The 17028-nt window shown below is 34.4% G+C and overlaps 1 protein-coding gene across 1 annotated transcript; it reads right to left on the bottom strand.

The window, feature by feature from the left end:
- Positions 1–5164: 5164 nt before the first annotated feature.
- Positions 5165–13876, bottom strand: LOC123708743 (heterogeneous nuclear ribonucleoprotein F-like). The gene is made up of 8 exons (XM_045659602.1): positions 13644–13876; positions 13381–13509; positions 13037–13201; positions 12452–12590; positions 11042–11205; positions 7635–7747; positions 7211–7318; positions 5165–6630 (listed from the first exon to the last, which is right to left on the bottom strand). Exons 1-8 carry the CDS (start codon positions 13759–13761, stop codon positions 6514–6516), a joined length of 1053 nt encoding a protein of 350 aa, XP_045515558.1. The 5' UTR covers positions 13762–13876; the 3' UTR covers positions 5165–6513.
- Between the last annotated feature and the right edge of the window lie 3152 nt (positions 13877–17028).

The raw sequence follows: 17028 nt of genomic DNA, 5'->3' as shown, positions 1-17028 counted from the left end.
TTTACTAAAATTATGTGTATGTAAATGTGTTAAACAAATAAAAAATATTAATACTCAGACAGTCATCACAGATTAAGTTACAACGGACATTAATAATAAAACAATAAACTTATATTACGAGTCGCAAAAATTAATTAAATAATAATATATCAATGAGATACAAAGGAGTTGGACAAAACAAGTGTTTACGTACGCCAGTCGCCACCGGTCCGACATTGACAAAAATCTCTCACAAAATGTATAAATTGTCTACGGTATTCTCGTACTTATTTTTACTAGTAATATTATCTATTTTTCGATGGGCGGATTGATTCATATCTGTAGTTGAGACGTGTTTAGTTCAAGACAGCGCCGCCACGACGAGCCACGGCTGGCCGTTTGGCGCCAAATTCAGTCGCCATCTTGTCACATTCACATGATGTCACACAATAAAATAATTCGCCTCCGACTGTTTAATTTGTAATGCGCATATTAAAAAATATACTTGAATTAATGGATGAGTTTTTATTTGTTTGTTTTTTGACATGACAGTTTGCTATAACTATTTGAGTTACTTTTTGCTTATATTGTTTAAGTAAGGAATTTGTTTGGCGTATTCAGAACAACTTATGTTCTGTATTAAGAAAAAGAAAAATTTGTTTGTTGGCGACAGAGAAATGTTCTTCGATATTAGTGTGTACGGTATTCTGGTAATACACAAAACTTGATATACTTATGAAGGTTATTTTATTTACTCACTCTACGTTTAAATGTTACTGAAAGAATGATTGGTTTTGAAGTTGTACAAAAATATTAAGTTTCCGAGTCAAATACATATTTTTTTATAAAACTACTGTCGCCAGTGATTTCCGTATAATTTAGTTCCCCCAAGACAAGGAATCAATATGAGTTTGTCCCCTAATTTATATAAAAATGCCCCGACTATGCGTTACTAACATTCAAAACATTTGGACAACTTTAGTTGGGCCACGAGAGAAGCGGTTTTAATTTGATTATATAAAGAGATTCGTCGATAATAAGGAATATATATTATTTAACAAAAAAAATCATTCATGTATTTACACTATTGTTTTATAAAGTAAAGGCATAAGCTAGCTTTCTAAAAATATTTTAAGAATTTAAAAGACACGCGAGCCCTCTAACATTGAGAGCAATCACTTTACACCACGTGAGCCTCCTGCCTATTTGCAGTTTCTATAACAAAAAAAGAATCTACGGAAATATCTAAAAAATGACAGTTTTAAATAGTTAACTGAGAAAGGAGGTCTTAACGACTAAGCGCGTAACACTTCTTAATTGGAATCAATTTATAACATTACCCACAAAATTAAACCAAAACACAAGACGAGACAAACACAGTCTATATTGACAGAAGAAAACTGCTTTTAGCAGTAAGACCGCTCATGTACATTGTCTCCATTTATTTAATATTATTTTTCTTCCTTTTGTGTTATATATATATATATTCCTTTATATATTATGTATGGACAACAAACAAAATTGATAATGCCTTACATTATGCCCTGAAACAGAAGTGGCAATTGGCGAGAAATATAGCTCAGATAAAGGATTTAAAAGACAAATGTATGGAGAAAGAAAGCTTTAGAGATATCTAGAATAGACCTTTACCTGTGAAGGGGTTCTGATCAACGGTACTGAAGGAAGCTTAGAATAACAAGAAAAAAATCTATATAATATGTCCACTTTTGTAGCGATTACAATATAACGTCCTTTTATTATTATCACGTATGTATTTACAACTAACAATTATTAGTGGTGACCCCAGAGCTGGTGCTTGCCTAACTCACGAACAAGTAAAGCGAGAAAATGCTGCCAGCGTTAAAGGTACACTGCCACAGAGACCAAACCTTTTACATTTGTTTCAATTTTATGAATTTTTAATTATTTTTATTATAACTATGTATAAGTATACTGTATGTTTTATTGTTATGATATACATACAGTTAATTAATTAACAATTATTAATATTATTGTCAAAATCGCCTGTTTCGTGGTGAGAGTGGCACCGCTAGGCGTCGGAGTCAGTCGCGGCGTCGCGACGTACACTGATGCCACTGGGCACCATGTTTATTTACACCCCTGATAACGTATTCTAAGTGGTTTTTTAAACAATACAGTACGCACTGCATGATATGAATATGTTCGGGTGAATGTTTTCTATATGTTTATAGCAGAGCATTATATCGTACTTGCAAACTATATTTATTGTTTTTTTTTTAATGTGTCACTGAAAAACTTTCCTAAAAAGGATATTTGACTAAATGTCCTTTAACCCCTAGATGGGGCAGAGGGCGTCCACAGTAAGTCTCCATGTTGTTGTTGAGCCTGGTATTTGCCTCTTTGCCTCTCCTGCAACTGTACGCCGGGTTTGCTTGGGACGGTCACGCCGCTTCCTTGCGGATTCCAATCAAGCTCCTGCTTGGGGTTATGGGATCCCTTTGGAGTGTATGGCCTATGGTATCTATTTCCATTTGCGTAAAAAGGTTATTTATCATAAGAAAATGTCCAACACTACTGACAGCCTCCATTAAGCGGAAGACACTCTTGTGTACTATATTTTCCGCTTACCACTATTTAACACTTAAAGCCCGTTTAGTACAATTGAATTGATAATGATAAAGAATATTATAGCGACTTAGGGACTTTCGTATCAATTCTTAAAAGGCCGACAACGGCGTGCCCTGTGGCATTGAGAGGCCAGAGAGAGAGTACCACTTAACATCAGGTGAGCCTTTTGCTCGTTTGCCCCCTGTTGTATAAACAAAAAGACGTTATTTCTTGAACGGACAACTATGGCTGTATTTTAGACTCTAAGTGCTGTAAATCCTATCCTAATTGTTATATACCTATAATTTTAAAGGCAAGGTTTTGACAACAATTATAATAAACTTAACTGTTCTTATTGTTATGATAATATAAGATTTGTAATCAATTAATCTGATTGTAGAACTTTCTTTGCAAATAAACGATTTATTATTATTATACAAGCGTTTGGAAATTTCAAAAGTAAAGGAAAACTTTAAGACAATTGTCACGGTGCAAGGTTGATAAAAGTGGCTAATATAAAATAATTAAATTATGTAATTCTAAGTAAGATTTTAACGTCACTAAAGTCACGATTTGTTTGTATACATTGGTTTGCTATTAAATCTAGATGAATATATATAAATTCATGTTTATTTTGTATTTATATTTAAATCTAAGTACCTACGAATTAACAAAACCAAAGTCACGATTAGACTTGTTTGTATAATGCATTAGAATTATTCAATCTAGTTGAACAAATTTTAAGTTAATGTTTGTATTTAGTTTAGAAAACTCAGGATTATTCATAACATTTTATTTTATTTACAAACAATAAAGAATTTTACAAAGAAAATAGATATTCTTCCTAAAATATGTTTAATTTTGTGGGTTTACGTCTGCAATTGGCAACATTGACACGTGAACGCACGCTCGCCAGGAGCCGACCAGTCGAGACAGCTGAATCTCTGACGCCTCGATACATCGCTTTTCATAATTGTCTATGCGATTGCATCCGCCCACTGCGCGTCATCTGCCTAGACCAGCTGGGCTTATAACCAGTCATTCGATGTTTAAGTATTTAAATACTCATTATAACCTTCGGTCAGTCAATATATAACCTTCGGTCTTTTAAATAATGTCAATGTCAAAGTTAGAGATTTGCGCGCTTACATTTTTTTAATTGTCAAATATTATTATCTGTCTAAATGTCAGTGAACTTATAAGAGCTTATAATTAAACATCAGACGATTTTATTTAGATATTTTCCTGTACTACGTATTGTACAATAACAATAATGTTTATAATAAGCGTTTTTAATTGAGTGGTACAAGTTTGGGTGTGCTAAGACAACGGCTGGCGCCTACTTATTTGTGCTCTGGCGCGGTGCCGCGGTGCCGCGCCCTATTGCCGCCGTGCGGGGCGCCCTGCGGTCCGAATGGTGAATGCGACTAAGGGAAAAGCGTCGGCGATTATGCGGCTCCAGACATTTATATAAAAAAAATGTATCCAGGCACTTTTATCAATATAAAAATGATATAGCGGTTTAAATCTACCAATTATATACCAATTCGACTTAGGGTCCTTCAAGAAAAGAGCCTACCAATTCTTGAAAGGCCGGCAACGCACTTGCGAGCCTTCTGGCAATGTGAGTGTCCATGGGCGGCGGTACCGCTTCACATCAGGTGAGCCTCATGCCCGTTTGCCTGCTATTACATAAAAAATCTAATTAATGATTTTCGTGCTCGTTCAATTATTTTCATGTTCCGTAAAGTTATTTCCAACAAACACTTTGTTAATCGTTTAAAAAAAATTGATGTTTGGAGAGTTATAACAGGAATCATAATTTTTCTTTAAATAATGTTATTTATTTATGAAACATTTTAATTAAATAATATTTCGTTTCTAGGTTATCTCATTTTTTATTCTTTAACGTTTGCTTTTAAAGTGACATGAGAGTTTTAAGACATATAAAAAATGTATTTATTTTTTACTTTGAACCCAATTTCCAAAGAAACTCAATGGTTTTAAACCATTGCTCCAATATGTCAGAACAAAAAATCTTTTTTTCTTTAAAATAGTAATCTAAAAGTAATATATAATAGATTATCGCTCTTATTTAATTCTTTAACGTTTCATTTCACATTATTTAAAGTGACCTGAGAGTTATAATTTATTACCTATTCGAAAACGTTTCAACTTAGAACCTAATTTAAAAAAAAACTCAAAAATTCATACTTAAATTTTGTTTTGTATTCCATCGCCAGTCACTTGCGCCAATACCCCCGAGGACCCCACTAATGATTGCCCATGATTTATTCGAGAGCTCATTTTTATTGCCGCCTGATTTCTGGCGAGATGACAAGGTGTAGCAATGTTTGCGACTAATATTGGGGCTACTTGTCAATAGACCATTGTCAATGTATTTTTATATTACAAAGGAATGTCATGTATCAATTGAGTACAAACTTTTTGCTTGAGACGGATTTTGTTTCTTTTTCTTAGTGGCTATATAATGAGTTTTGATATTTGGACATAATCTGTGCAAAAAAAATATTTTCGACTTCCAATTTTAAATTCAATATTGGGATATAAATAAAACCACACATTGTTACAAAAACTTTATGGCTATTTGATTAGTATACTAAAACGGGATATTTGTAAAAAAAATCCACAAATCAGACACTTTCCCACGAATATTCGATGTTATTATAATTGTTCTGTATAATATATTTATGCTTAATTATATCCACAGAAACTAAACGAAAAATTAAGAGTGCTATTGAAAGACTTTAAATTTACACAGGAATTACATTTCACTTAGAGTCGTTAATTAGGAGTTAATATCAATAAACTGAAGTAACTAATCAAATCATTACGTAAGCAGCAATTATATTTACTAATTTTCTTAACAAATCCAAATAATTCAACATTTTAAATCTTCATTCCAAATGCACTCTTTTGTCTCTTTCTGTCAAATCGATTTTACTCTATGATGAAAAGAGACAGATGAGTAGTTGAGGAATCTCCAAAATCGCCTCCTCGAATTTCCATTTGACGTCTTTTTTCTCTCTCTCTTTCTTTACTTGTCAAGAGCGAAGTACGATTGTCTGCCACCAGATATGAACGAGTTAACTATAGTAGACTTTGGTGGCGTTATATAATATACTGTGAAGAATTTTAATTATAATTAAGTCATAGCAAATACTATGTTATTAGAAAACTTAATATATGGTCTGGTCTATATATTATCTGTGCAATTTTGAGAAATCGTATAAAAGTCTCAACATTAAGTACAATGGTCGTTCCGTTGACAATATTAACGAAATTTCGTGTAAATATAAACATGCACATAACAATTACCGTTATAAAACTTAAAAATACAATCAAATGTACTTTTAGATAATTCTTGAGTAAAAAATACTAATTTAACATAGAAATCATGCTACAATGAGTTCCATATTAGAATGGAATTCGAACAATGACGTCATCAAAGGCCTTAGCCAAACACTCTTGCGACAGGCGTGACGGACGACAATCGAACTTGTATGGTATTGGTCACGTGACGTGTGCATTCTCATACAATTTTAGCCGGTCCCGCCTGTCACAAAATATTGTTGGCTAAGACTAATGACAACTTTTGAATTTGGAACATACGTTTGCATCGGAAGTGACGTCACATCTTTAGTTACTTTTTAGACTTCACGTGCGGGTTCTATATTCAAATATTATTTAGATATATTCCGGACTTAATTCGCTCATATTCACCTTTATTATTTAATAATAGCAATATTTATAGCAGTCTGATAGAATCTATTATAAAACTATATTTTTAATAGGATTTTACTATCTGAAATCATAGACATGTCAGCACAAAAATTTAAAATCGTATGTGATGTGAAAACCTTCATGTGACGTCACTATTATTTCAAATTAGGAGCATAACTGCCGGACGTAAAACAAAGACAATCAATAGTTCCGGAAGTTCCGGTTAGATTTAAAAGCGCCTCCGCCGCCACCTGGCGACGAGTTTAGAAATAATTCTATGTATCTGTGGTCCATGTTGTTTTTGTCTCGCCTCATTGCCTGTATAGGAAATTAAATATATTAATTTCATATTAAAGAAAATGTTAAAGATTCTTAATTATTATTTATTCCAATTAAACGTATTCAAAAGTAAATTATAACTTTAAAAATCATCAATCATTATCATTTTTTTTTTGTCTGTTTAAATAATGTGTGTCTGTATATGAATGTGTCTGAAGTATTATTCTTTTTGTGTCTAGCTGTAGTATAGTGGTCTTATTATAAAAAAATACGATGATTTACTGTAAGATATTATGATGATGAGCGGAACACGTCATTTTACACCATAATTTTTTTGTCAAATATAGACGTGTCAAGTGTCATGTGTCAAGTGTCATGTGTCAAGAAATCTAACAGAGATAATGTATGACACATAGATCCATGAATTGTGAGTTGTACGCCTAAAACATTAAACTGAAACCTTTTCAAGACCCATATTGAAATTTAAGTTACAATCCCGTCATGAGCGCTGTTGAATGTGTCAGTTTAATTGACACTAAGGCCCGTATAGAACGTATAGAACGGCCCTTTGACAGCGCTCCAGATTCACCAGGCATTCCTCGTTAATGGCAAAACTCACCCTCATAGCGTCATCATGACATTCAAATTCCACATCAGCTTCGCCCGAAGGCCGCCCGCTGCTGTCGTAGAGTATCGTGATGTTGACCGGACGGATTGGTTTAAAGAACTAAAAATAAACAAAAAGGCTTAATTTATAGATTAAAAAAAAAACGAGTAACAAAAACCGTTTGACAAAGAATGACTCAGCACCGAGAAATTTGTTGACAAGCATAATTACATCACATACAAAACAAAACGCATATAGATTTTAAAAAAAAACTATTTCTTACAGTATAAAAACTGACGAGAACTTTTGTCACTTCACTCAACGGACAGTGAAAAATGTCTGTTTACCTATGCAGGTCATTAATTATTTTCATATATTACATACCCTTTTCGAGAGATTAGCTTTCTCAGTATAAAAATGATAACCCAAAACTTACATAAGCGATATCCTGCGGTGAAGCCTTAAAAGGCAACCCTCGCATGTGCACGCAGTGGAGTCCGCTGCTGCGTCTCAAGCCTCCTCTGGCTGCACCATATCCCCCACTTCCGCCTAAACATTGGTTAACTACTATATAGCGTTCAGATTTCACGTGGCTGTTAGCAATAGCTGAAGATGCTATATACCAACAGCTCACAAGAATAATAGTATATATTGTTACGAGCTAGGGGATCTGATAGAAAATGCCGTAGATTTCTTCAAAGGTTTATTTCTTGATAAATCAATGAGGAATTTATGGGCACAAATTAATTGTAGAGATGCACTAATTACACACACAAAAACAGTCACTAATTACTTCACTTATGCACACTTCACACAGTACTTTATCACTTCGGTGTTTCTCTCTTGTTATCGCATTTAAAACTAAAGGCGACTAGTCGCGTTTCGGCTCGATTATATATCCCTGGGAATAATTCTAAACAATATTCGAGAACTTTCTAGGCGGGCTTGCTACTGAGTAGCGATTGCACAATTCTAGAACGTCCGTACTCTTTGTCTCTTTTGCACATTGCTCCGTCCTTGTCGCCTAGCTTCGAGTAGCTTCCGATCTCTCTCGCGCATCATTTCGTCCTTGTCCCACACCTAGAAAATTCTGTCTAGAATATTCCTTCATCAAAGGGGTATAACTAGGCTTGAAAACGGGTCTCCTGCAAAACTGCACCACTCGACTAGACATGTTTTGAAACTGCCTGAAAAAGTGTTTCAACTTCCTGAGAACTACCATAATATTATGGAAATTACAATTTTCTAATATGTGAATGACCCTCTCCTGAAACGGTCAGAAATCATACTTCAGCCTGTTGAAAAGTTCTCTAAGTAGTGGAAAAATCTAGAAACATTGCAGTCGACCCGTCTTCGTAACAATAGGAATAGGTGTAAGTAGTATTTAGGTATAGTCTGGTAACAATTAAGCTTTGAATATTTCTGTCTTATTCATTTCTCGCTTCCTCTCAAAGTGGCCGAAGCCTCCCTTCAAGTCCTTAATTACCGCGGGGAGCTTGCGCCGATAGCTTTGAGATAATCCCACCACCTTGAACCTCTGATCCTACCTTAGGTGTGCAGACATCCCGTATATTTATATTGTTACGAGCTAGGGGATAGAAAATGCTGTAGATCTCTTCAAGGTTTAATTTTTTAAACACTATTGAATTTATAAACACTAAATATACATACACAAAATACTGTCACTAATTACTTTAACTACGCGCACATAACACAGTACTTTATCACTTTTTTTTTAATGTAATAGCAGGCAAACGGGCAAGAGGCTCACCTGATGTAAAGCGATACCGCCGCCCATGGACACTCACATTGCCAGAAGGCTAGCAAGTGCGTTACCGGCCTTTCAAGAATTGGTACGCTCTTTTCTTGAAGGACCCTAAGTCGAATTGGTTCGGAAATACTTCAGTGGGCAGCTGGTTCCACATAGTGGTGGTGCGCGGCAAAAACTGCCTTAGAAAACGCTCAGTTGTGGAACGACGGACGTCGAGTTGATACGGATGGTATTTTGTATTTTGCCTTGACGTCCGATAATGAAACTCAGCTGCGGGTATTAGACCGAACAACTCTTCTGAACACTCCCCATGGTAAATGCGGTAGAAGATGCAGAGGGACCCAACATCTCTACGCAACGCCAAGGGATCAAGCCGCACGGAAAGTGATTGGTCGTCGACGATTCGAACCGCTCTTCGTTGAATACGGTCAAGTGGAAGGAGCTGGTACTGGGGAGCTCCCGCCCGGAGGTGAGAACAGTATTCCATGTGGGGCCGAATTTGCGCTTTATAGAGTTGCAAGCGGTGGCCCGGAGTGAAGTACCGTCTCGCCTTGCTGAGCACACCAAGCTTTTTGGAGGCTAATTTAGCCTTCCCTTCCAAATGACCGTGAAACTGGACGTTATTCGATATGTCAACACCCAATATTCCGATGTTGGCTGAGGCTTTAAGGAGAGTGCCTTCAAAGAGGGGAGTAGCGACAAAGGGAGTTTTTCAGTGTATTGTATTCACTTTATCTTTTCGGTGTATCTCTTGATATCGCATTCATTTCTTATGGTACATCTGTAGGGTTTAGGGTTAAGTTTTTTGGTCTCACCCTCCCATATATTTAGTTACCACATTTCTAATACATATTCAAAATCGTTTATTCGTTTAGGTAACACAATGTACACTTTTGAACGTCAATAAAGAAATACATATTAAATGATTTTAATTTTACATGTATGCCAATGCTCAAATCAAGCGCGTAGAACAGACGAGAAGAACTTTCAATAAACTCTCCGCCACTATTTGTAATCGCCAAGTTTTTAGGCACAGTTTTACACAATGGTTGTAAGGAGCTTCAACCATTACACCATGTTTCACATGACATCTTTAAGTAATTAATAGTTAGTTAATAATACAACAAATAAAAAATAAAGATTTATCCTCTACGAGCAGGAGGCATGGTCAAATAGGAGCACGCACTTACATTCTCGTGGGAACAACACGCAAATACATAGTCAAAAATAACTAACATCACCGCATACACGAATTCAAGTCCGACCACTCACCACAAACAGCACCCGTTCACGCGTATTACGTCATTACATATACAGATACTCCTGACATTTATTATATATAAATTTAAACAGACATTTTACAGTTTTCTCGTGTGTCAAGCCCCTTCGTGTAGGTAGTGTAAATGTTGGTCCAATAATTTTTTTAAAAATAATTTGTCATAAAAATACATATTACCATCTTACATTTTAAATATTATATGCAATATTAGTATGTTATAAATAAACATACTTTTTGGTATACGCGAATACTGTAGATTTAATAAAAAAAAATCAACGTATATAAACGCGAAGCGAAGAATTCTAGTTACGTCATATTGTCCCTTTCCCTCACTCCTATTTCCCTCTCTCTCTTTCAATCTCTTTCAGCATGAATACGTTTAAAACTGAAAATAAAAACGAAACAACACAGACTATGTTAATCTCGCACAGAATGCTCACGATGCCTTCACCGTAAGTTAAATGGGCAAGTGCAATGGGGGAAACTCCATTAGTGCAGTCGCGGATTGAACCTACGACCTCAGGGGGACCACGCTTAAGCCACTAAGACATCACTGCCATTTTATTCAGATTTTTCAAACACACCTCCCCTCATATAACAGTTTCGTTAACGTTACCTGACCACCAAGTGACTACTATTACCAAAAAAACCTCACAATAATGTGGCGTAAATTACCGAAAACCTGTAACATTATATAATTAACCCCCCCCCCCCCAAGCAAATTCCTGCGTAATACATGAATGCTCCCTTATATATTTAAAGCATGTATAAAATAATAATAAAAATCACGAACCTCTGCCAAAAGACGTTCTCCCCCTCGAAGCAAAGCGCCCACCAAATCGCTCGTTCCTATCATACGGAGTCGGTCTGTACCCACGACTGGACCGCATTCCAATATCGATTCGCGCTGCGTATGCCCTCACTTCATCAGGCGAACTCAGAAACACCTCTATGTACCTGAAACACCAAGTCTTCATCAATACAATTTACGAAGTCAAACTATATTCGTTTAAATTAATTTATTTGTCCAAAAAAGGAAAATGTAATAAATTTCATATACACGTTATAAATAAAACTGTAAAAAAATAGATTGAAAAAAAAATGCTTCCGGAAATTCTTTCCAGAATTCTGAAAAGAAAATGTGACGTCATCATAATTAATCTGTAAACACTGACACCATTTTCGGAGACCTCGCCGCCTATAAACATAATATCTCTATCCTTGTCTTGAATCTTCCCGCCGTTTCCCCCTCCGGTCCCCGCGCCCCTCGCACGCCCTCTGACAACTCAACATCCAATCATATGCGACCCACAAATGTAACTTAAGATTTATTATTATGATCATACCATAAGAAAAAAGTTACTATGTCATTCCATAATTCATGCCAAGAATTTGGATAAAAATCATATTTGCGTATGCTATCAGCTGTCAGCTGTCAGCTGTCAATAGCTGATATTTTGACAGTGCATTGATTTTTGTATTTGCTAATAAGCCCAGATAACAGACAGAAGAAATACATATCTTTTTGAAAGTAGTACTATATAAAGATTATGGCTATAGGTATAAGATATGGGATATATCAAATTCTTTATTGGTTTTTATTTCTTCTACAATCTAATGGGATAGCTAATATAAGAACATAGATTTTTTTAAAAGGAATGATCACAACAATAACATAAAGTCTCATTAGCATTTCTGAGTGCAATTATTAAGCCCTTATTTCACTAAATTCCCAAATATTATTTAGTAAAACCTCTTTATTGTGGAATTTATGATTTATAGATGATAACCATGTATGGCTGTGAATGATTTTCAATCTAAAACTATAAATCTTAAATCTCCAAAATGTAGAGGTCCCATACTTAACCCACTACACCAAATTACTTTATTTGTGGCATTGTCATTGTTTATTGATATGAGGCAACATTGCAAAATTTAATAAATTTAAAACTGATTAACAGATGTCAGAATAAAGGTAAGAATTAAAAAAAAATATAAGTGCACTTTGTTTACAAAACTATATAAGAGAATAATTAAATGGAAATCTAACCTTAAAGTAAAAAAAACTATTTTTAAAAGTAAAAAAAAATAAAACACAAAAGAAGTATGTGCATAAACCTATTAAGAACTTTGTAAGATTGCTTTTTTGCAGCAATGCCACCAGATATCAACAATAGGCCACATATAAAAACGTTCCCCCCACCTGTGTCCTATTTTCTCCCTGTCCCTGCTGAGGGCATCTTGAGCACCCTGTTTGTCAATGAAGTAAACATACGCCTCGCCCGAGGCCCGCCCCGTGTTGTCCGATAGTAAGTGCACCCCCTCCGGGGCCACTTGGATCCCTGCCCACCCGATAAATACATACTATTGTCTTAGATGTACCAATTGCTTTGTCAAGTCGAAAAAAAAATATTACTATCCACCAAATTATGGTTATTACTTCATCCTCCAATCACGTAAGCTGATAAATACAAAACTTATTCCTTTATACAACATAAAAGATTATACTATTACAAATGATTTACAAGTTTTTAATGAAAGTCATATTAAAATTCCTTGTGTGTTTAAAACGAAGCTTTAGAAGAGTAGTTAAACTAATAAGTTACTACAACTCTAATGCAAAAAACCACCGGAATAATTTTGTTCAAAGAATGCAGATTATGTTGCAATGGAATTTAGCGTTTAGAGGAATACATTTGTTTAGGTTAAATCAAGTTGTATATGGTTAAGAAATAACCATAAAACTAAACTACAACAGAAAATAACATACTAATAAGCAAATACTTACCGTTAAAAAACTGGATAACTTCATCTTTTGAGCAGCCAAAGGGTAAACCTCTCAGCTTAACAACACCCATGTCATCATTGACAACAGGAAGTGTATCAAATCCATTTTCACTTTGTTTCATTGCATTCAGTGCCCATTCCATATCTTGACGATCAGTGGAAAACACTAGCAAGAACAAGCAGGAAGTGAATAATACATAATTGAAACTGCAAGATTGTCTATGTACAAATAACAAAATACCTCCATTTAAATTAATATAATACATCCATGTTAGTTAAAGACACATTTGTGTTTAGAATATTAAGTGTAGAAAACTTTCAAGACCACATTTTATTTAACATTACCTTCTATGTATCTTTTGCCCATATTTTCTTTATCTTTCTTCAAAGCTTCCTCAACATCTTGTTGGCTCTCCACTTCAACAAAACACTCACCGGATGGACGGCCAGGTCGTACCTCAGTTAAATGTACACCTATAAATGATGGATAGATGGAGTGGCTTACACAGTGATTAAAAATAATTAAACAACAAGAATAACGTAACATATATAATGTTAAAACACCATTTATATTATAAATTAAAAACCCAATAGTATAATAGAAATACCTTCTTTTCCGTTCAACACGTTGACATCAGTTAAAAAATCCAAAACATCTTCGATTGTAGTGGAGAATGGTAACCCACGCAATTTGATAATATTACCTCCATCGCCGGACCCCAACATGTTTCACTATGAAAAGTTCTAAATAAATGAATACGATAAAATAAAATTGCGTATTTTTAATTAAAAGTGACGATAAACTATTATAATTCTTAAAAATGGTTATAATGCAACTGTTTTTTATTTCAGAGTTCCATAAACATGAAATAGACAGGGAGCTGTGATTTTACATTTATGACTATTGACTTAAAGCATAGAGAATAGCATAGAAAATGGATTTTTTTTTCATTCGTCACTCACCGAATACTTTAAAAAATTATTATTATTTAATATTATCGCACATTCTGGCTGAGCTACGCTCGCCAAACAGCCCGAGCTGAGCTGTAAAGGCCCTTAAGGCCAACAGCGAGATTCCATTCTCAAAATAAAAAAAAATTCGCAATAGTCTTGACTTTATGCCAGTTTAAAATTATTTTTATTTTATTCATACATTTCGTTTTTTTATGCATTAAGCAGAAGGTTATTTATACTAAACTTAACAATCGATGAGGTTTTAATTTAAGTTAATTGTTCACATCGTTAAAATTTGTTTCTTGTCGTTTGAAATTGAAAATCAAGGATGTACCGTTAACAAACAATACTATAATATTTGTTATATTTTATCTCCAATGAAAGGTAGATAGCTGGACTTGGTTCTGCGCAAAATGCCTCCAAAAGTTCATCTAAAGTATAATTTATATCGCGCCAATTATAATGCTATTCATCAGGAACTAAGCGACATCAACGGGACGCAGCATCTAAATGAAGATACTATCGATGAAGTAACAGATTTTTTTTACGATTTTCTGAATAGAATTATTATAAACTATATCTCAATAAGTCGCAAAAATTGTAATAATAAGTATCCCGTGTGGTAGTTTCTGATACACGTTATAAAAGATAAACTAAAAGCCTACAGACGTTCGAAAATGTATAAGAACCCGTATGACTCGTTCTCATTGCTGCGTAGTAGGCAAAAACGTATATCCAAAAAGTGCATGCTATCTTACGAATAGCATATACAAAATAACATGGTTAAAAATCCTAAGGCGTCATACTTAAGAAATAAGAGGTAATGTAAATCTGAGTACCCTAGTATGCTAGTTCTAGGTGATGACTCATACAAATCGACCTGAGATTTGTGATGGTTTTAATAAATTCTTCAAGAGCATCTTCCACTCTACCGACGATATTTATGACTTACCTGACCTACCCGAGTCAGATGTTGTACATTCATATAACGGAACATGATGTCTTTAAAGCTATAAAAATTTAAATATAAACGTGGGTGCAGGTTGTGACCTGCAATTTTCCTACAAAGATGTAGTAAGTAATTTGCAACACCACTGACACATATCTATAATCTCTCCCTTATCACATTCTGTACATTCCCTTTAAAAAGGAAAGAAGCACATGTAGTTCCAATTCATAAAAAAGGTTCCATAAACAAAATTGACCACTACCGACCTATCTCAATCGTGAATTCTTTTGTCAAACTTTTCGAAAAACTAGTACATAATGTTATAAATCCATTAATCACTAAACAGCTACCGGAATAACAACACGGATTTACAAAAAATCGCTCAATTATTTCTAACGTGACTATTTTCACTGTCTATATACTGCGAGTTATGGATGAGGGTGACCAAATTGAATCTATACGGATGTAGAAAAAGGTTTTGATCGCGTTGATCGTATTATCCTGTTACATAAGCTTTATGACCGCCTTCCACTGCGAACGGAATGGACCCATTACGGACTCCGCTATACTCGTAACGATGACTTTCATACATGTGATTCCACCAAAGCGGAATGGGAGCGAGATGGCATGGGTCCGTTCCCCTTGCAGTAGAAGGCGGGCATTATTTGGAATACGTGGCGATCTTTACAGATGGATAAAGTCATTTTTTAAGAATAAAATCCATAGATAACTGTAATCAAATTCAACAAGATCTTAATAGGCTAGAAATATATTACAAATAAAATAAACTTTCAATAAATATAAACAAATGTAATGAGATGACTTTCGCGTACAAATAAAAAAATACAATACATTTACAAAATGGGTAATGCCCCAATAAAACAAGTAAAATTAGTAAAAGACCTTGGAATATTATTGGATGAAAAAATGGGCCTATCAGAACATATCAATGACATAACAGGCGAAGCATATAAGCAACTAGGATTTATCAAGCGGTCACGCCAGTCATTTAAAACATTAATTGCATAAAAAGTATTCATTTTGCATATTTCAGAAGCGTGCTGGAGCCAGTTAGTAATATGTGGTCTCCATATTATATTAAATATAAAAAAAGCTGTCGAAAATATACAAAAAAGTTTGTGAAATTCATTAGTTTTATAAAATATCAATGTTTCGATAGTTAGTCAGGTTCTTGCAAATATTTTAATTTAGATTCATTAGAACGTCGGCGGAGTCAACAAGACTTGCTATTTTTACACGCAATCCTTATTGGCGTATAGATAGCCCCTATTTACTGTCGTTAAATTCTCTTAAAATCCCTCCTCCTTATGCGACAAGATACACAAAATGGTTTCATGTGCCTCTTACGAAATCGAATTACTTGCATAATTCGCCAATGTTTCGGGTTTTACTATGTCACCAACTATGAGAATATTGATATTTTCTCTGATTCTGATTGAATACTCTGATTTTGTGTAAGCAGTTGTATTATTTATTGTTTCTAATGTTAAATTTCAGTTTTCTTTAGTTTAATTTTTTAAATATATTTCGTCCATGAATGTACTTACTTGTTTTCTGTTAAATATATATTGTTAATCTTTGTAATCCGTTTTGGCTTTCTGTATTGTCTAAGTGTTTTGTTTTATAGTATGTATATTAGCTGTAAGATAACTAATAATTAAATACATAAAAAATCTATAAAAAAGAAAAATGAAAGGTCTAATAATTGAACCCTGTGGTATCCTTATATCTACTGCTGACTCCGAGGACCTTTTACCATTCACTTCAACCTGCTGAGTTCTACCTTGTATTCGGTATCCAATACCCTTTTCTTATCCTAAGACGCAACGTCTTTTGATATATTTGACATTCTTGATTCTAAATAATAAATGAAGAATGATGAACGACAATTTTCATTTTTAAAAAAGGTAGCTTAACTATATTTATATAGAACTGATGTTGTGACTCAGTGATCTGTGATAGTAAATTTAATGTGGGTTTGTACTTTGCGAGTTTGTGATTGTAGTATTTTTATAACATGTGAATAAGTGACCGAAAATAAGACTTAAAGGTCTCGTTACCAGTCCATA

This window comes from Pieris brassicae, chromosome 4 (genome assembly GCF_905147105.1).
Source record: "Pieris brassicae chromosome 4, ilPieBrab1.1, whole genome shotgun sequence".
Classification (NCBI taxonomy): Eukaryota; Metazoa; Arthropoda; class Insecta; order Lepidoptera; family Pieridae; genus Pieris; species Pieris brassicae.
Note: the sequence above shows the minus strand (reverse complement) of the source record. Positions and strands in the feature narration are given on the sequence as shown.